At 44.2% G+C, this 20,365-nt stretch overlaps 1 protein-coding gene across 2 annotated transcripts; it reads right to left on the minus strand.

Moving 5' to 3' along the window:
* Positions 1–4,315: 4,315 nt before the first annotated feature.
* On the minus strand, positions 4,316–19,959 carry c1qtnf6b (C1q and TNF related 6b). 2 transcript variants are annotated; one of them, XM_080759869.1, is made up of 3 exons: positions 19,825–19,959; positions 15,111–15,291; positions 4,316–6,329 (listed from the first exon to the last, which is right to left on the minus strand). In XM_080759869.1, the coding sequence occupies exons 2-3, from the start codon at positions 15,280–15,282 to the stop codon at positions 5,782–5,784; spliced, it is 720 nt and encodes a 239-aa protein (XP_080615995.1). In that variant the 5' UTR covers positions 15,283–15,291; positions 19,825–19,959; the 3' UTR covers positions 4,316–5,781. The 2 variants fall into 2 exon arrangements, with proteins under 2 accessions (XP_080615995.1, XP_080615994.1); XM_080759868.1 differs by having other exon boundaries at positions 15,111–15,296; positions 19,827–19,953.
* Positions 19,960–20,365: the final 406 nt, after the last annotated feature.

The following is a 20,365-nucleotide window of genomic DNA, read 5'->3' on the forward strand; positions in this document are numbered from 1 at the left end:
GTTTCCATTAACTTTATAACTTTATAATATTGTGTGATATTTGTATGAGTGGGGCAGTAATTTACAACAAACTGTTTAAAAATAGATACTAATGAATGAAATAAAGCATCTTTATTGCATTATTTTTTTTTACAATAATGCACTACCATTTAAGAAACATCGTACAACTAATTTGACATTTGTGTGCAATGTTAAAGCACCTTGCATTTTTCATATAAAGAAATTAACAGCACTATAGTCTGTAGCGCCATACTGTACAGTACAGCCAAACAAACCAAATTAACTTCTGAAGTTCTCATATCCAGTCCAAATTCCTTATCAGCTGATAAGCAAATGACAGTTGTGAGAAAGATTTTGCATTGCTTAATGTGAAATTGTGAATATACACTTTCAAGTCAGACCAGAATATTTGTTTCCCTGACGGATTACATTTCCATGAACTGTAATGTGCAACAGATTACAGGTACTGTAAACAGTCACAGATGCCTTTCCAACCTTGGACGTTGTGTTATTGAGACAGTCTGGAGGCAATGCCGGAAGCGTTTTCCTGGATGAAAGATAGTCCAGCGGAGAGTTACAGTGGCTGCATATTACGAAGCACTGCCGATAACAAAACATACTGAACATGTAATTCTACACTTTGCATCTTGCATCTTTTTTTTTTTTTACAGTCTATGGTTGCATCGCAGACTGAAGTATAGTAGGCTATAGGTGCTGAAGACAGAAATGCCCCCCTCAAAGTCTGCCTGGTTGCCACTACCGTCACTGAGTGGATACATTTAATGCATATTGTAAAGCACTTTGGGTAAAAGATACCGTACTATAGACCTTTCACATATACAATGTGTTTTGGCAGTTCTCTTTACTTGCCCCATGCACCACCGTGTAAAACTGTAGCCTACACACATAATACAAATAAAATACATTCTGCTCTCTGTCTCTACAGGCCCTGTGTGTGTGTGTGTGTGTGTGTGTGTGTGTGATTGATTGATTGATTGAAATCTTTATTAACAGTTTGCAGAATTACAGTACATTTCAAGCACAAACTCAATACAAAGACTGTTAACTGTGAGTGGACGACCCAATTAAGCCTTACACTTGTTTACAACAGGGTCCACATTGTTCAATTCATCAAAACATTTAGAGACAAACAAATAGACACTTCTATGTAGTTAAAGAACAGAACAGGAATTCATCATATAGGAAGCGAAAAGGGAAAAAAAGTATATATACAGTGAGGGGAACAGGGGGATAAAAGAAAAGAAAACGAAAGACAGAGTGTAGGGCGCCTGCACACAACACCATGCGTTGATGCCATGTGTGCATATGTGCAGGCACCCAACACCACGTCCATACAAAAACATAGTACAATCCATAGTACAAAGACAGAGTGTAGGGCGCCTGCACACAACACCATGCGTTGATGCCATGTGTGCATATGTGCAGGCACCCAACACCACGTCCATACAAAAACATAGTACAATCCAGATACAAATTCAGCTTTTACAGAGGCCAGTTTCGAATTGCAGCCATCCGTAGGTGCCCTTTGAGAGCAGTTTTGAAGGAGCCAAGGGATTCACATGTCTTAATGACTGTTGGTAGGGCGTTCCACATTTTGGTCGCATAGGAGCGAAAAGAATTTAGTCCCTTGTTTGTGCCGAATCTGGGTTGTACATGGTTTGTTGCACTCCCTCTGGTGTTGTGGGTGTGGACTTCGTTTACATTAAGGAAGTATTTAGACAGGTACATGGGTATCTTGGTGGTGTATCTAATCTTGTGGACCAGACCCATTGCAAGATGCTGTACTCTGTCGTCGACCCTAAGCCATCCCAGCCTGTCAAAGTGGGCAGGGGTGAGGTGGGTTCGGGGGGTGAGGCCAAGTAGGAGCCTGACCAGTTTGTTTTGGGAGGTCTGGAGCCTTGTTTTAAGGGCCTTTGAGGTGCTGTGGTACCAGGAGGTGGATGCATAGTCAAAGAAACCTTGTACAAGGGCTCCTGTTAAGGTCTTCAAGGTGTTTTTGTCGACCAGTGAGGAGATCCTGTAGAGGAATCTTGTTCTTTGATTGACTTTTTTGATTACGTTGGTGGCCATCTTATCACCGGAAAGATTGGCCTCCAGGATGGAACCTAGGTAGGTAATTTGATCCTTCCGTGTGATAATATCATCACCAACTCTAACCAAGAAGCCATCTGCCTTTTTGAGATTACTATTTGATCCGAAGAGAATGGATTCAGTTTTTCCCAGGTGTAAGGATAGTTTGTTATCAGCGAGCCAGGTGCAGATTCTACCGAGTTCAGAGCTGAGGGTCTTTTCAACCTGCAGTTTGTTCCTGTCCGAGACCAGCAGTGCTGAGTCTTCTGCGAACAGGAACAAGTTGCAGTCACAAGCTGAAGTCATGTCGTTTACATATATTAGGAACAGTAAAGGCCCTAGTATGCTTCCTTGTGGGACGCCACAGCTCACTGGGAGGGGGGGGGGACAGTGTTCCGTTCACTTCCACCATCTGTGTGTGTGTGTGCGCGCGTGTGTGTGTGTGTGTGTGTCTGTGTGTTTACACTGGCAACAATTTATCAACAGTGGTAAAATCTCTGCTCTTGTCCAGCTTGCCAGAAAGGCATTGCTCACCTCTAAGACTTGGGTGAAGGCACTGAAATGACCCTGCCTGTAGACTCCTGGGTGAAGGCACTGAAATGACCCTGCCTGTAGACTCCTGGGTGAAGGCACTGAAATGACCCTGCCTGTAGACTCCTGGGTGAAGGCACTGAAATGACCCTGCCTGTAGACTCCTGGGTGAAGGCACTGAAATGACCCTGCCTGTAGACTCCTGGGTGAAGGCACTGAAATGACCCTGCCTGTAGACTCCTGGGTGAAGGCACTGAAATGACCCTGCCTGTAGACTCCTGGGTGAAGGCACTGAAATGACCCTGCCTGTAGACTCCTGGGTGAAGGCACTGAAATGACCCTGCCTGTAGACTCCTGGGTGAAGGCACTGAAATGACCCTGCCTGTAGACTCCTGGGTGAAGGCACTGAAATGACCCTGCCTGTAGACTCCTGGGTGAAGGCACTGAAATGACCCTGCCTGTAGACTCCTGCCAACCTCAAACACAATACCAGGATCACAAATGTGCACGTGCATAGCATGCACTCACACGCACTCATACACAGTAACTCTGTAACCGGTGGTAATATAAACACTGTCCAGAAGGGGTATAATTCAAAAAATGCTTGGAAATGATGTTGTTTACTTTAGAGAGGCTAAATCCAAGTGCAGTTTTCTCTTTTTTTCAGCTTTGCTTCCTGGCTGTGTTTATACAGCAAAAGTAAACTGTAGATCTAGAAACGGTAGATTCTGCAGATTTATATCTCGGTGCTTTCGTTTTTTAGAATAGAATTTACTGCAAAAGAAGTATACTGTTGTAGGCCACTGAGTTCAAAGAGTGGGACAGATATCGGGTACATTCTTAGACTTACTGTATATTCTTAGTATTATCTCTGTTTCGGCAGACCATGTAACGTTTTTTTTTTTTAGGCGATCTACAGTACAAGCTCACAATGCAGCACATCGCGATGAGTTGTGAGCTTAATTGTAATGCAGATCCGCTGGGGGGGGGGGGGGGTTTGTTTTTATAAATATTTAATGAATGGGACACAAGTTTCTGCAAGAGCTTCTGCAAGAGCTTGTGACAAATTAATTATAAACCACATTGGATCCACTGGAACACAGGTTGGTTATTTCTTTCCATTTCTTGAAAAGGACCTTTTGGACATACAAGGTTTCTGGCCGATAATAATAATTCTTCTCTCTACATCAAACGTTCACCATCTGTCCTCTGCACAATCGTTTTCTCTATTTGCCCCCTCGCCACTCCTACAGTATGCCTCTGCCTCCCCATTTCACTCTTTTTGACAGATGTGTGTGTGTGTGGTCAGAGGTCATCTGGTTGTAATTGGGAGTGAACTGACCCAGCGTGGCCAGCATCCTGTTTCTGATCTGAAGAATAACAGCCAGAGGGGAGGTAAGGCTGAGGAGGGAGAGAGAGGAGAGAGTAGAGAGAGAACGTACGTACGTAAGAGAAGCAAAGAAAAAATAACGAGGGGCAGAAAACATGAGCGAGACAGCCAGAAAGAGACATGCATCGGAGAGATCATATAGTAAGAATGTCCTTCCAACCTTCAACCTTCCGCCTCCTTCCCTAAATAAACCCGTCATTTACTGCCTCATAATACACGCCATAACCTTTCCACCGCCAACAGACTCTACACCTCCATCTCTTTCTCTACGTAATAAAGAAAAGCCGTAGCAGAGATTTTCCACACAGTAACTTTGGAATGGATCCTTTAATGGGGGGCAAAAGGTCCAATGACCAATGATGAACACATCAACCAGGTCTGTGGCGCTAAGTGAAGGCAATGAATTGGATCGACACAGAACTACATAAAATTGCATTCCCCGAACCCGTGTCACTGAGTTGAGTTGCTTTGCTTTCCAGGAATCCCTGTGATGCCTCCCATTCATTTTATTTGCCAGCATTTTACACGCAACAGTGGTAATGGGAGGGCAATTAAAGCTACTTAATTGTTTATGTACATAGGATTAGCTATAATGGCATCAACTGGCTGGATGTCTTGTAAGAGAATTTAACTACATCAGGCTGATAACTGCTACTGACTGTGTGAAGCCGTGTGGTTAAACGCTCCAGTCGCCTCACAGTATTTAATGAGCGGCATACAGACTGCAACTGAGTTCAGGTTCTGAGCTGTTATGAAGTCCTGAGAACAGATACTACTGGGATGAGGTTCTTTAGCAGTGAGCCACAACAGCAGGCAGCATCCAATATCTCTGCTCTCGCTGGCGAGGAAGCGGGGAAGCATTCTACTGACGTCCCGCTTACTTTCCCCTGGGAAATGTTTAGATCTGAACCATGGCTTAAAGTATTTACAGCGGCACCACAGTGTTTTCCTCTAGCGAGCTTCCCTGAGGATGGCAATGCAACTAATGGGAGCGATATGGCCAAGCAGATGGCATTGGCATGCAACAGATGCACCCACTGCTTCTGGAAGCTTTGGTTGTATGTTTCCAAAGAAAGACAGCCAATATTTGGAGGGGGTACAGTTTGCCCCATAGGTGTAGTCTGTAGTGGCTTGGATTTACATTTGAAGACATTTTTTTATGGTTTCCTTTTTCACACAAGTTATCTTTAGTTACTCAGTCATCCACAATAAAGACACATTTGTAGAGGATTACTTTAAAGCAGTAAAGATAAAACGACACACGCATCAACTTTTCTTTTGCCACAATATCGCAAGTTGAGTGGCTGAGGTTTCGGTTATAAAGACTCGTGGACTATACAGCTATTTACATCATCCCAACTGCTCTGCAGTTTCATGTCTCCATAGCAACACATTATACAGCCGTGAATCGATTATAGCACCAAGTACCTCTAGGTTTCCATATGGTAGGATAGGTTAACTTGTCAGGTTGAGAATTGATGACACAATGTCTTACCTTAAGATTCATATAAGAAATATGAATTAATATTAGTCATAGATATTAGGGAAATATAGTAACAAATTGTTTGTGATGAAGTAGTCCCCATTAAAGGGAACCCTTTAGCACTCTCTCCTCCTTGCTTGATGAAAGTAAATCTGTTTTATCAAGAGACATCCAACTTCCCAACACCTCTTCTCTCAAGAACCCATACCTCAGAGAAAACCATTTTGGAATGTGTTTTTTCCAATACCTAACCATTATGCAGATTATCGTTTGTTCTACTCCGTCCTCACAGGAGGCTGGGTGCTACCAGGTTGCCGTTGAAGGTGATGTAGACGTCCACGCCGTCGCTGTAGATGGCGTTCTCCCTCTCTCGCTTGTACAGCCTCACCCAGACCTCGTCGTTGAGCGCCAGGTCCAGCATGACGCTCTGGCTCTGCATGATGGACCTCTCGCTGGGCTGGGCGTACAGGATGACCTGCTCCTTGTCGTTGTGCATCAGGTGCAGGTAGGTCTCCTTGAAGTTCCACGTGTGTATGTTGATGTTGAACAGGTACACGCCCGGGACGTAGCAGTAGAACTTGCCCTTGAACATGTTGAAGTGCTCGTACAGGTTGACGAACACCGTGTCGAACACCATGGCCTGGTAGTAGTCCTCGCTGTGCAGAGACTTGCGTCGCCCCACCGAGAAGGCGGAGTGGGGTATCTTGCAGGCGTCTCCCGGGGCACCCACTGGGCCCTTGCTGCCTTTAGGTCCCGTGGGTCCTTGGGAACCACGGGTGCCGTCTGGACCTAGCTTGCCAGGAGTGCCTTTGTCTCCCCGGTCGCCTTTATCACCTGAGGGGACAAGAAGAATCACATTATGTTATGCTGTGGTTTTAACCCATTCTGACCTGAGATCAGATTCATACGAGGTTTCCACTAGGACACACACTGGTCTGATGAACCCATTCTGACCTGAGATCAGATTCTAAAAATGTCAGTCGTTCTTCGATTTTTCAAAAATAGCAGACCTACAAGCTCGTAGCGCGCCACTCGGTGGCGCGCTATGAGCTTGTAGATCTGCTATTTTTCAATAGCTAAAGCATAACATGATGCTAACACCAAAACGGGTTCCCGGTCAGAATGGGTTAAAAGGATTTATTTTTTGACCCACTAGCGGTGCATGGGGCTCAGTTAAAGGATGGCGAACCATCCTTCCAGCACTTTGGACCTTAGGTCCTATACTCCTATACACACCTGTCACAACAGTTTAATTCAGTTGTGCCAAAGACTAAACAACAGGAGATTGCCTATGGGCAGATAACTTGACGATGATCCCCCCAATGCACAACAAACTGTATAAAGATCAATCAAACCATTATTGCATTTGGAAGTGTATTACACATGCTCAAATGTTTATATAATGAGTTTGCAATTTGCAAAAAAAGAACAGGACGGTATTCGGGAATATGGGAATACAGAGTGGGACAGTGTTGAAATACTATCCATAGTCTACTGCACGATGTGAAACTACCACAACTACAAAAAAATGCTGAATTAATAAACAGCTTCAGCTGCTTTGACCACTGCTTTTCAATATAATTGCAGTATATCTCTCTTCCAAATTAGTCAAGTGGAACACTTGAGTAAATGTAAACAGGCTGCGAGTGCTGTGCTGACTCATTTCAGCAAAAAAAGTCGCAAAAACGCAAAAAAAAGATTGTAGATTTTTAATAGTGTGAGATTTGTAGATTTTTATAGTGTGATATTTGTAGATTTTTAATAGCGTGAGATTTATGGATTTTTATAGTGTGATATTTGTAGATTTTTAATAGTGTGAGATTTGTAGATTTTTATAGTGTGAGGTTTATTGATTTTTATAGCAAAAAAAGTCGCAAAAAAAGTCGCAAAGATTTCTTTTTGTAGATTTTTTTTTTGTAGAACAAAAGTCGCAAAAAATAGTCGCAAAGATTTCTTTTTGTAGATTTTTTTTTTGTAGAAAAAAAGTTGTAAAAAAAGTCAAAAAAAAAAGTCGCAAAAAAAAAAGCCGCAAAAAAAGGTCGCAAAAAAAGATTAGATTAGATCCCATAGCCTGAGATGGTTGGCTGCAGTATCCAATAACTACCTAAACACATTTCTATTCATATGTTACTCATTCCGACCAAAACGAAACGCATACAAAGGATCCACTTGTGTGTCCTCGCTCCAAGCTCTTTGGCTCCTCGTCAAGCCAATTATAAACGAGGTGTCAAACCAAGCCTTGTCTCTTCGGTTTTCTTCCGGTTATTTTGTGCTATTCCAATAAAAATGTCATCAACTCTGTGAATTCAGCAGACAATGAACAGCTCTATTCACGCATTAAGCCCATGGGGCTCAATCCGTAGTAGACACTTTGTACTGCGGAGCTGGCAGCGTCAAGTCTGTTGCGTGTCAGGTCCTACTGAGTTGGACATTTCCATACACAACCCCTACGGTTAATGTCTAAATGAGTACTGTATAAGATCAGTTGCATTTGTGAAAGAAGCTTCTGTCTTGTCAGAAAATGATGTCAACTCATATAAATGTCATCTTCATTTGTGAACCTGAAACAAACTGTATTCAGAGAAAAGGTCACCAGAAGGTAAGCCAGCAAGCAAGCACGGCACACACCTGGATGGGTGTGCACATGAACACACACCTGGATGGGTGTGCACATGAACACACACCTGGATGGGTGTGCACATGAACACACACCTGGATGGGTGTGTGTTCATGAACATGCGTGCACTGCACGCACAGACGAGCATGCACACATTCAGGGCTCATTAATTCATTCCCTTTACTATTTTTAGTTTGTTTTCTTTTTTTTGTGATGCATTAAAAGTAGTAGTAAGTAAAGATAGTCTTGACTTGACGCATGTGCTCCAACGAAAGGACATTATTCATTACTTTAAATGTTTTAGAAAAGTGTTGCTCATTGTGGAACTTGAAAAAACATCTGTCATGCTTTGCGTTAAAACCCAGATGTGTTGAAACTACTGTTACACAAACTATTCTGTGTGAATGTGAAAGAGGACATTGGTGAAAACTGTTGACATATTGCATGCATGTTCCCAAATAAACCTCAGAGATTCATAGATTTCAACAATTAAACAAAACAGATAATATTGGTGAGCATACCATCAACTTAGGTGTTGGACAACACGTGTGTATGTGAATACATGTTTTCCCTGATTTGTCTAGTTATGGAATTGGTTTAATCTAAACCATTGAAACTGGACCTAATGCTGTGGGTCTGACTCCGGTATCTGACTGAGCAGGTCTAAGGAGCGTAATCCCTCCCATGCGGCGAGCCCTCAGAATCAGCTTTTAACACCTCTGCTCTGCATGACTAATCCATGCTGGAAAGCTATAGACCAAGACCTCTAGGCTTCCATGACCAACGGCATCAGAGCCCTCGGTTTCACAGAGACGTAGGTTAACGGAGGTGATCTAGTGCAATCCTCCCCTAAACATATCCAAAATGGAGCCTTATTTGGTCAATTGTGAGCAATGACCACAGAGCCCTGAGGAGGAATCAATTTCCCTCAACCAGTGAGTATCAAACTTTTCTAATTTTTAACGGCTCCCAATTTGGTATGCTTCAACTCTGAGTGTACAAATGGACCAAAAGGGTCCATTTGGTTCTATTTGTACACTCTCGGAGTCACAGGACCCGTAAGAGTTGCTACACCTGATAACCATATACGGATGATCATTTATTTGGCCCGCCAATCAAATGACCGCTTCAGGTCCTGTCTTGACACTGCTTATCGCCACACATAGTTCAACTGATCCCAGTGTAAATGAAAATGTTCTCCCAGGCCTGTGTCAGATTTGATGTTAATCACCAAGGATTAGGTTAGGATTTGGAAAAGAAAAACATCAACTGATCTATTCATGAGGTGTATTTGGCTCCATAATGGACCCACACTCCTCAAGAAGATATTATTAAATGATTTCACTTTGATTAAGTCACTCAAACTCAACGCACCTATGAAGAAGGCCAAAAGCAAAACCTTTGCCGTGTCTTTGCTCCACCAGAATGCTTAACCCATTCTGACCTGAGATCAGATTCATACGAGGTTTCCACTGGACACACACTGGTCTGATTAACCCATTCTGACCTGAGATCAGATTTAAAAAAATGTCAGTCGTTCTTCGATTTTTCAAAAATAGCAGACCTACAAGCTCGTAGCGCGCCACTCGGTGGCGCGCTATGAGCTTGTAGATCTGCTATTTTTAAATAGCTAAAGCATAACATGATGCTAACACCGAAATGGGTTCCCGTTCAGAATGGGTTAATCGCTACTTCGCAGATTAGCGCCAGTTCAAATGTACTATAGGTTGAGTACAGATTGTTGTAGTTGTTTAGATTAACATTCTGTATGTTGTTAAATAATAAATATACAGTATGATTCATTATGAAGTATCAACATATCCATTCAGTTGTACTTGGACATGGATGAGCGTTCCGCTATAAGAGTTGGCCTGTTGGCTCTCTCTCACCGTGGTTATTGCAGAGAATCACTACGATGCTGTGAGAGCAAACCAAAGTGCACACGCAATGGCATGCATGTACAATACACACAAATACAGTTCATTTTGTTTGTTTTTAAGTGTGTGTGTGTGTGCGTGTGTGTGTGTGTGTGCGCGCGCGTGCGTGCGTGCGCGATCTCTCTGTGTGTGTGTGTGAGTGAACTCTGTGTGAGTGATCTCTGTGTGTGAGTGTGTTTGTCCATGAGAGCGTGCATATACATAAGTGTGTGTTTGTCCATGCAAGCATGCATGCATACGTGTGTGTGTGTGTGTGTGTGTGTGTGTGTGTGAGCATGTGCATGATTTCTGCCACATAAGCAGGTTGGGTGCCAGGTGAGCGAGCCTGTTGGGGCCTTCCTGCTCGCAGCACAGCTGCACATCAGTTATGCTGTACTCAGGATTTCAGAGCAAGGTTAAACACAACACGGCTCCTCAGCCCCAGGGGTTATAGCACATTATGAAGAAATGGAGCTAAAAGGTCCTATTTTCCAGTCTAACTGCCTAGACTTATGCACATTTGAGAGAGAGAGAGAGAGAGAATGCGAGGGCGTGTGAGACAGAGACTCATGCATGAACAGTTGTTTGCATGCGTGCGTTCAGACACAGTCAGAATGGATAGAGTTTTTGTGAGCTAATATTGTGTGTTCTGTGTATGCGTTTACATGCCCACACGTGTGTGTGTGTGTGTGTGTGTGTGTGTGTGTGTGTGTGTGTGTGTGTGTGTGTGTGTGTGTGTGTGTGTGTGTGTGTGTGTGTGTGTGTGTGTGTGTGTGTGTGTGTGTATTCACACACACACACATTCATACACTGATGGCGGAGGAAACCACGCAAGGCACCAACCTGCACATCGGGAGCAATTAGGGGTTCAGCGACTTCGACAACAACTCTGGGGGAGCCCGGGATCGAACTGGGAACCTTCCGCCGGTTCCCCTGAGCCACTGTGTGTGTGTGTGTGTGTGTGTGTGTGTGTCCACCAACCGGGAATAGTGTTTATAGCTATCTAGCTATAAATCTCATGTGTTTATAGCAGACTCCTCACTCAAATGTCCACTTGCAGTTTGGGAAAATCGAAAGCAAACTCCACATGCCCCCAACATTATATTTACCTGCCATAGTGTCAACCCCTGACCTCTGTGTCAGATCGGTGGTTAGACTGGCATAGTGTCAACCCCTTACCTCTGTGTCAGATCGGTGGTTAGACCGGCATAGTGTCAACCCCTGACCTCTGTGTCAGATCGGTGGTTAGACTGGCATAGTGTCAACCCCTTACCTCTGTGTCAGATCGGTGGTTAGACTGGCATAGTGTCAACCCCTTACCCCTGTGTCAGATCGGTGGTTAGACTGGCATAGTGTCAACCCCTTACCCCTGTGTCAGATCGGTGGTTAGACTGGCATAGTGTCAACCCCTTACCCCTGTGTCAGATCGGTGGTTAGACTGGCATAGTGTCAACCCCTTACCCCTGTGTCAGATCGGTGGTTAGACTGGCATAGTGTCAACCCCTTACCCCTGTGTCAGATCGGTGGTTAGACTGGCATAGTGTCAACCCCTTACCCCTGTGTCAGATCGGTGGTTAGACTGGCATAGTGTCAACCCCTTACCCCTGTGTCAGATCGGTGGTTAGACTGGCATAGTGTCAACCCCTTACCCCTGTGTCAGATCGGTGGTTAGACTGGCATATTTGCTGATACCGATATGACCAAATAAGGGCCGATCCGATTCAGTATCGGGACATCTCTAGTGCAAAGCCATATTTGTTTTCTTTCTTATTCTTGGTTTAGAGTTAAGAGTGGTTGTATAGGGTCAACAGCGGGTCAGAACAGATTTGGAATCTCCACTTATGACAAGGTCACCAGATAAAAACAGATTAATGACACAGCATTTGGACTGCTCTGGTTGGATTGGCCGCCAACAACACGCACATATTATTACATACACGTGTTTCCACAAAGCCCTGCTGCACTTTGATTGTGATGCTTGGAAAGAACGTCTGCTTTCATGCCTTTCCGCCTTTCTCTCTCTCTCTCTCTCTCTCTCTCTCTCTCTCTCCTTCTCACTGGCTCTAGGAAACTTGGATGCACTACACACACAGTCACACACAGTCACACACACATACACACACACACTATGTACACGTGTGTGTGCATGTAAACGCACACACTGAACACACAATATTGCAACAAAAATTGGCCCTTAATCATCCTGGTTACTAGATAAGCAAAGCAGATGTAACTCATACATGCTGTCACAGGCTTGGCCGGGTTGTCCGGGTTTATTGTGAGAGCAGTAAATTGATCATATTTCAGAATATGCATGTTCATGCAAAGTACCATCCAACTTGCTACTGCAACCATAGCTAACCATTTATTTCTTTCTTTCTTTCTTTTGCCCTTCTAGTGATGGTGCTCTGACAGTGGTATTTGTCAGTGTTCATGGTTCCATGCGTTGCCTATGGTGAAGATCGAGACATCGCTGCAGCAGGAGCCAGAAAAACCAACCAAAAGTGTGCTGTGGGCGTGGAGTCGACTAGGCATATACACACACGGATATTCATATTCTGTGAACGTTTGAGAGGTATACTATACACACACACACACACACACACACACACACACACACACACACACAAATATTGTGAAAAGGAATCACACCTGTGTGAAGTGAGGGGCGCTCTTATCATTATACATCAACATACATCATCTCATTCCGGCCAGTCACAATCTGTCTGGCCAATACTTTGTCTCAAAAACTTGATTAACACAATTCATTCATGCTCCCCAGACGAAGAACTATTTTGATATTAGAGAATATATAGCAATCCAATGAACTGTTCTCTAGCACCACCCTCAGGCCAACCTTAACATTGTTATCCCCATAGTGGCGAGGGTGAGGTTCTATGGGCGGCGGGGTGAAGTTTCCTCTCTGGTCTGTGCGACAGCCCCAGAGCCTGTGGCCTTTCTGTGTGTTGACATTAAGGCTATGTAAAGAAGGAAAGGAAATGTACGTCACTTTCCTGGTCGGGCAATTCCAGCTGGCAGATACATCGCACTGGGAGGGAAAATAGTGCTGAACATTTGATGGAATGCACTCAAGTCAATGAGAGACGAACATATCACACATTGTTTTATGCTTGTCTTGTTTTTGAGGGGCACTAGCCCCTCCTATATTCAGCTATAGTGTAGATATTTGTGCTAACACAAACATTAACTGCCATTGACAATGAATGGAGAATTTACGTCATGTGTCTGAGCAAATCGGTATTTTTGTGCTAAACCAAACATTGAATGCCATTGACAATGAAAGGAGAATTCACGTCATATCGACAAATGTTACGTCATAAGTCGATAAGCCGGCCCCTCACTTCACACGGGTGTGATTTTTCCTTTTTGATATACATATATATTATATTGAGGTATCTAGACGGCACAGAATGAGTTTAGTAGATGCAGTAAGTACGTTATGTGCTGACATCATGAGATGATCGACAGCCTGATTAACCAGCAGTTCTCACGATAGATACCTCAATAGAATTGTGTGCATATCTAAAAACAAGAGGTCAGATCATAATTATAACGCATGATTGGTTTTATTTTTGGTTTTATTTTCCAGAACTTCATGATTGTCTGACAAAGGTCAAAATATAGTTTTTTCACCCGCTTGTCCACCTGGATCTCATTGATATCAATGCATTCCGTCAACCTCCAGTTCGCCTCCCAGGTGCGGCAATGGCTGCATGCCATGGAGTACAATGTTTCTATTCCTTTACATAGCCGTGTGTGTGTGTGTGTGTGCGCGTGTGCGTGTGTGTGCATGTGTTTGTGCGTGCACGCTCAGTCTGCATACGTGTGTGTCTGTGTGCGTGCGTGTGTGTATGATTGTGCAGGTCTTTGGCTGGGTGAAGCTGAGGTTGCCTTTGAGGTAATTGGGAGCACCTGGCCACTGTTTCCCTTTGTTCAGCCTGCAGACGTCAGTGTGTGCAGAGGGTCCTTATACAGCCATCACCCAGATAACCCATTCTGACCTGAGATCAGATTCATACGAAGGTTTCCACTGGACACACACTGGTCTGATTAACCCATTCTGACCTGAGATCAGATTCTAAAAAATGTCAGTCGTTCTTTGATTTTTCAAAAATAGCAGACCTACAAGCTCATAGCGCGCCACCGAGTGGCGCGCTATGAGCTTGTAGATCTGCTATTTTTCAATAGCTAAAGCATAACATGATGCCAACACCAAAATGGGTTCCCGTTCAGAATGTGATAAGCTCCCTTTTTACTCTGACTGACACCTCACCTCACACTGCGTCAACACACTCTCGTACACCACTGATCCTCCTGACTAACACACCTCCATGTATTTGTCTCATTTTTTTGTGAAACGTTTGACGTATACATCTTGATCAGAAAAGTGAAGAGAGGAAAGAAATGACTCCTCGTATAGGAATATACCTACAAACCTTGTTTTCCAGCAGACATTCTTAGTTAAAACAAAGAGAGAGAATATGTTGTGTATTCTCTTCATCTTGGATGTGGCCATCCGATATATGTACCCACACTGTTACCCACACACCGCACCCTATACCACAGTGCCCTGCTAGACATGATGGGATCATCAAGGTACATAATGAGGTCAGTGCACTAACAAGCCACCATGGGAACCCCGTCACTAAAAGTCACTGAAGGGAAAACAGAGAAAGTGAGGAGCAGCAGACAGGGAGTATACAGTAACCAGTAAGACGCGCAAACGCGGGAAGCGAACGCAGCTGAGACCCTGCAGATCATGTCTGTCTGTCTGTGTGTCTGTCCCGCTGTTACTGTATATGTGGACCTGGCCCCTTTTGTGCCCATATATGGAGCTGAGTGGACCTGGCCCCTTTTGTGCCCATATATGGAGCTGAGTGATTGCTGATGCAACACACTCCATATTTGGATAGCGGGACAGACACACGGACACACGGACACACAGACAGACATGATCTGCTAGGTCTCATAGTAAGTGCTCACTGCGTTCGCAACTAGTCAGCTTCCTATGTCATGTTGTACTGAATGTTCCCAGAGCGACGGGTCGGGCTGGGCGTGTACCTTTGAGGATGGTCATGTTGATGACGGTGCGGACCTCCGGTATGTGTGTGGGGGACGCCGGCGGCTCCAGGTGATCGCAGCAGCGCCTGCATATTCTGGTGGGAGGCCGGGAGGGGACACAGTAGGAGGCCAGGGGGAGGAGCAACACCACAGACAGACACGCCTGCAACATGGCTATCACCACACCTGGGAGGGGAGAGAAAGCACGACAGAGGGAGAGGGGAGAAAAATGTGGGTAATGGGTTGGTGGGATCCATCTAGCCTGGTGGAACCACTCCCCCTGTTAGACAAAATTTGCATTCTGCCAGAAGGGAGAGTCTGGTCCCTCTCGGGGCAGAGACGATGTACTCCGAACTTATTCCGGTCGGAGCGATTTGCGTCCGTATGCGGCTCAATTCATGGGGGCCCCGACGGGCGGCCCGCATATCAAACTAGAGGTCCTTGAAATTAAAAGTATTGAAAATGACTGGCGTAGGCTATTTCTTGTCTCTGACATTAGTGTAGCTCAATTGCCTTGTGAGAGTGATATTGGGAGGTTTGGGTTCGAGTCACACCGAAGAAGACTACACAGTAGTATACAAATGTGACCCAGCATCAATGGTTGTATTCGGGTGACATACTATAATCATGTCCAGGGGCTGTACTGTACATCATGACTGTACTTGTATATAAAGTCACACTACGGAAACAGGAGAGGCTCCACGTATAGAAATATACCTACAAAACATGACTCCTCTATTTTGTTTTCCAGCAGACATTCTTAGTTAAAACAAGGAGAGAGAATATCGCGTGTACGACACAAATGTTGATATTCTCTCCATCTTGGACGTACCCACACTGTTGAATATGAAAATATCGATAGTAACGAAACTCCGCCATATACAGGGCAGCAGAGAGGGCACACTTTGCCAGCCTTTCTGCCTCGTCTTTGGGCGGGCATCCCAAGTTATCGAAACCCTCCGACAACCAGTCCGTGGGTGGTATGTCCTAGGCTGGATCACCATATAGGAAACAAAGTTCTTAGTCTTGCACTGTTGCTTGCTTGTTGCTTAATATGTTAAAGCGCTCTCTGTAGTTGTTCTCATGCATGTGCCTGGAAGTCCACCCGTTGCTATTCCGGGGTTATTCCGACAGCGGACAGACATACCGCTTGAAGGCCGCCGGCCGGGTCTATATTGCCTCTCTTCCCAGTAAGCTGTTCATGGGAGAGGGTTAGGTATAGAGGTAGAGGAGGGGCCGTCAGGTATAGCGTTGTCTGTTGGTAGATTTCACTGGTGCAAATGCATCTACTTCATTGACGACGGAGCAGTTTAACATCATGTCCAGGATACATACATACACACACACACACACACACACAGGCTTCTTACCTGCATCTGTCAGTCTGAGCGACAATGCACATGGTTTTAGTTAACTGTCAAATTAGCACACACACACACACACACACACACACAAACACACGCACAGTCTTCATACAGAGTGTGGTAATAGAGTTTGGCAGGGAAGTGGACACAGTGGGAGCTGTAACCAATCACTGAGTTACATCATCAGGCAGAGGGGTTAGCGTGAGGAGAGAAGAGAAAATCCACCAGAGAGAACCTCCTTCTCACTGTGAGCAGGACCCCAGGGACCCCTGTGGTCCGCAAGGATCTCAGGGGTCCCAGAGATGCAAATAAATATGGGGTCCATGCGCCTCATGCATATCAAATTGGGGTCCTGGAAATGAAAATAAAGTATAGTGGTATAGTTGACAATATCGAATTCTTGGATATCTGAGGTCTTTTAGAGTTTATAGACGACAGTGTTGTTCAATAACTACATCAACATTTAGGAGCCCTGGCTCCGTGGACTACATTTCCTTGAAATTAGTGGGATAAGTCTGAAGTATAATGGAGACCATGAGGTCATCGAGTCCCCAATTAGTTTTAGTTTTCCTCCCCCCCCATTATTGCTGTTTCTGAGAAAGAGAAGTTGTTGTTTTAAAGGTTCCATCTATACAATATGTCCAGAATGGGGACACCAGGTTGAAAGAGCCTTGCGTCCTCAATGATTTAGTATTATTAATATAACTTTACAATAAACAAATACAATAAATGATATTTCCTGGCTAAATATTGAGGATAACACACAAGTTATAAGACTATAATATTACCATGTGGCCCTCAACAGTCTGGGAAGTTTGTGGAAAATGACCACTGTACTTTCTATAGCCTATAGATCTGCAAATCAGACCACTCAAAACAGTGCTGCTCAGTGACTCTGCACCCTGTTAACCCATTCTGAACGGGAACCCCTTTTGGTGTTAGCATCATGTCGTGCTTTAGCTATTGAAAAATAGCAGATCTACAAGCTCATAGCGCGCCACCGAGTGGCGCGCTACAAGCTTGTAGGTCTGCTATTTTTTTTTAAATCGAAGAACGACTGACATTTTTAGAATCTGATCTCAGGTCAGAATGGGTTAATCAGACCAGTGTGTGTCCAGTGGAAACCTCGTATGAATCTGATCTCAGGTCAGAATGGGTTAAAAATGTACTGTATACATGCATAACAAGTGGGGTGTGTAGTGTAGCTGAAAAAACGTGTGGTTGCTCGACAAAGTCTTTATTTAAGTAAGTAAGTAAGTAAGCCTTTATGTAGGCACAGAGAATGCCAGCTGTGAACATATGTTACCATGTCATGTGTGAGAGGCAGGCATATGGCAGAGGATTTAGTCAGCTAAATATCTTGAATTCTCTGGATTACACTGCTGTATTGGAAACATACAGGCTGAGAAATGTGGTTCAAGAGTGGAGCACTTTAATTGTTTCCAAGAGTCAAGGGTGTGTAATTATATTGTATTGATTTTGATTGAGTCCTATAGGGCACACTAATCAACCCTGACTTTATGTCATGATTGCAGATGACAGTTTCCAGATGACTAGGAGGCATAATCAGTACAAATTGAAACAAATTATTTCTTGTCTCCCTGAAAACCTCAACTTGCATGGTTTATGTTTTATGGTGGTTTATACTGGTTTATGATGCTGCTGTGCATGCTCAACCCTCCCCCCCCCTATTGAAAATAGCTGATCTGCAAGTTCACAACACAAAGTACAATGCGTTGTGAATTTGCAGATGAGCTATTTTTGGCACACACATCATTTATGCTCCCCTCAGCTGTGTCCTTTGGAACTGCAATAACATAAGAATATAATAGGCCTAATATAGGAAACCCAAGTAAATCTTTCTTTCCTTCTTTAATGCTTTATATTGGTGTGTAGAGAGACCGGAGACCTAGAGCAGAGTGAGGAGAGACATGCTAGACCAGTTAGTTCTCAAACTTTTTCCTGTTAAGAGGTTCTAAATGAATGTTGATTTGGCTGCGGAGGCGCGGACCCCCATCTGCATGAGCCCATACAAGATTTGTAGTGTAAAAAACAGCTGTCAAAGATATTCAAACATTTTCGAGATTTATTTTTTATAAATAGCCGCTGTATAGGCCAGGGTTAAAGTGGTTAAACCTATTTTTTTCTAATTAACTCATTTTGCTGGGGACCTCCTGGAACCCACTTAAGGACCCCATGGGGTGCCCCGGACCCCACTTTGAGAACCCCTGCCTTAGACTTCGGACCACCATAACTCGAGAGTGTACAAATGAAACGTGTCCATTTGGTTCCATTTGTACACAGACCCATAAGGGTCCGATTGGTTTCTAAGTTTGCTGGGGACCCCCTGGAGCCCCCTCAAGGGTCCCCGCACCCCTCCACCATGCGCTGCTGCCAGGTACATAATAAGGTCAGTGGTCTAAGTCTAACAAGCCACCATGGGCACCCCACCCAAATCACTATACTTTGCTAAATCATGCAAATAGACAATTACGACAGGATGGTGAGTAGAGATGAGACAGATAAAGAGACATGGAGACAGAGGGAGAGAAAGAGGTTCTCTGGGGCTTTGCAGTGCTGGAGAAGAATGTTAACAGTAGCCTATAGGGTTGATGGATAGAGCATGCATGGCTGTGTGAGAGAGCGCTGTTTATCCCATTCAGTTTTTCTCTCTGTGTGCTTGCACTGTGGTAAAAAGAGTTCAAAGTTTCAGACTATGGAGTTCCACCACAATCACAACCAGAGATGAATTCCACTCACTCGATCAGCATGTCAGCAATATCTTGAACATAAATGATCTATTATGCTCTTTTTACGCACGTTTAATTCACTGTACGAAATGTGAAATAAAATAATATTCATATAGGCACACGACCATTCACACAGATGAGAACAAAGACGAAAACGCTTAATTGTGGGCTGCAATGTTGAATGACTGCTAACTCCCTGCAGGAAACGATGGATTAGGAGCCACGTCTGCAAAGTCGAATCAGTTTGGCAATTGGCACTAGTCCAATGAGCCAAATAAAGAACACACGTAGCCTATCTGCATGTAAACTGTCATAGATCGTTCTTCGAGTATGATGACAGTTGAGAACAACTTCTCAAATGCGCATGCTGCTAAAACACTGCGCACTGTGCGACTTTATCGTGAACAACTTTTCTCTAAGCTAGTATAGCCTACAAAAGAGTCAAAGACTGCGCTTTTGAAAGCTTGGCGAGCGCGCCTCCTTGGGCACTTTTCCAACTGCTTTTGTTGTAGACGTGTCGCGGTGTCAATAAATGTTTTTGTTTTTTTTAAATGACGCTGCTATAAGGTTGAAATGATGTCAAAATGTTTAGTTGCACTTACCTTGTTGACTTTCATACGGCAGCGGACAGCGGTGTTCTCGCAAAGTAAATTAGACAGCTGCTTATGTGTCAAACAGCTGGAAGCCCCCGGTGTGACACAAGTTGTGCGCACGTAGCACATTGTCTCCCCCCCCGCCCCCCGCCCCCCCCCCCCCCCCCCTCTCTCTCTCTCTCTCTCTCTCTCTCTCTCTCTCTCTCTGTGCTCTTTAGCCTCCCATCAGCTCTTCTCTTCAACTTTCTTTCTTAACGTTTTTTCATCAGCTGCTTAATCCTTCCTCCTCCATATTCCTCCCAACCTGCCAATCACCATTACTACAAAAATAGACGAGTGGGAAAACTAAGCAGACATGTAATAAGTATTGCAGCTCATGTTCTCTCTCTCCATCCATAATGTTGACAATGACAGTTAATGAATAGCCTATAATGCTCTCCATCTGACCAACATGTGTTCCAAAGATAACTACAGTATTTCTCATAAACCCATACCTGACCATAAATCTCTCTCTCTCTCTCTGATCTTGTCATATTTTCTCAGATCAA

The sequence above is a fragment of the Protomyctophum bolini genome, assembly GCF_963924005.1.
Source record: "Protomyctophum bolini genome assembly, chromosome: 3".
Lineage (NCBI taxonomy): Eukaryota > Metazoa > Chordata > Actinopteri > Myctophiformes > Myctophidae > Protomyctophum > Protomyctophum bolini.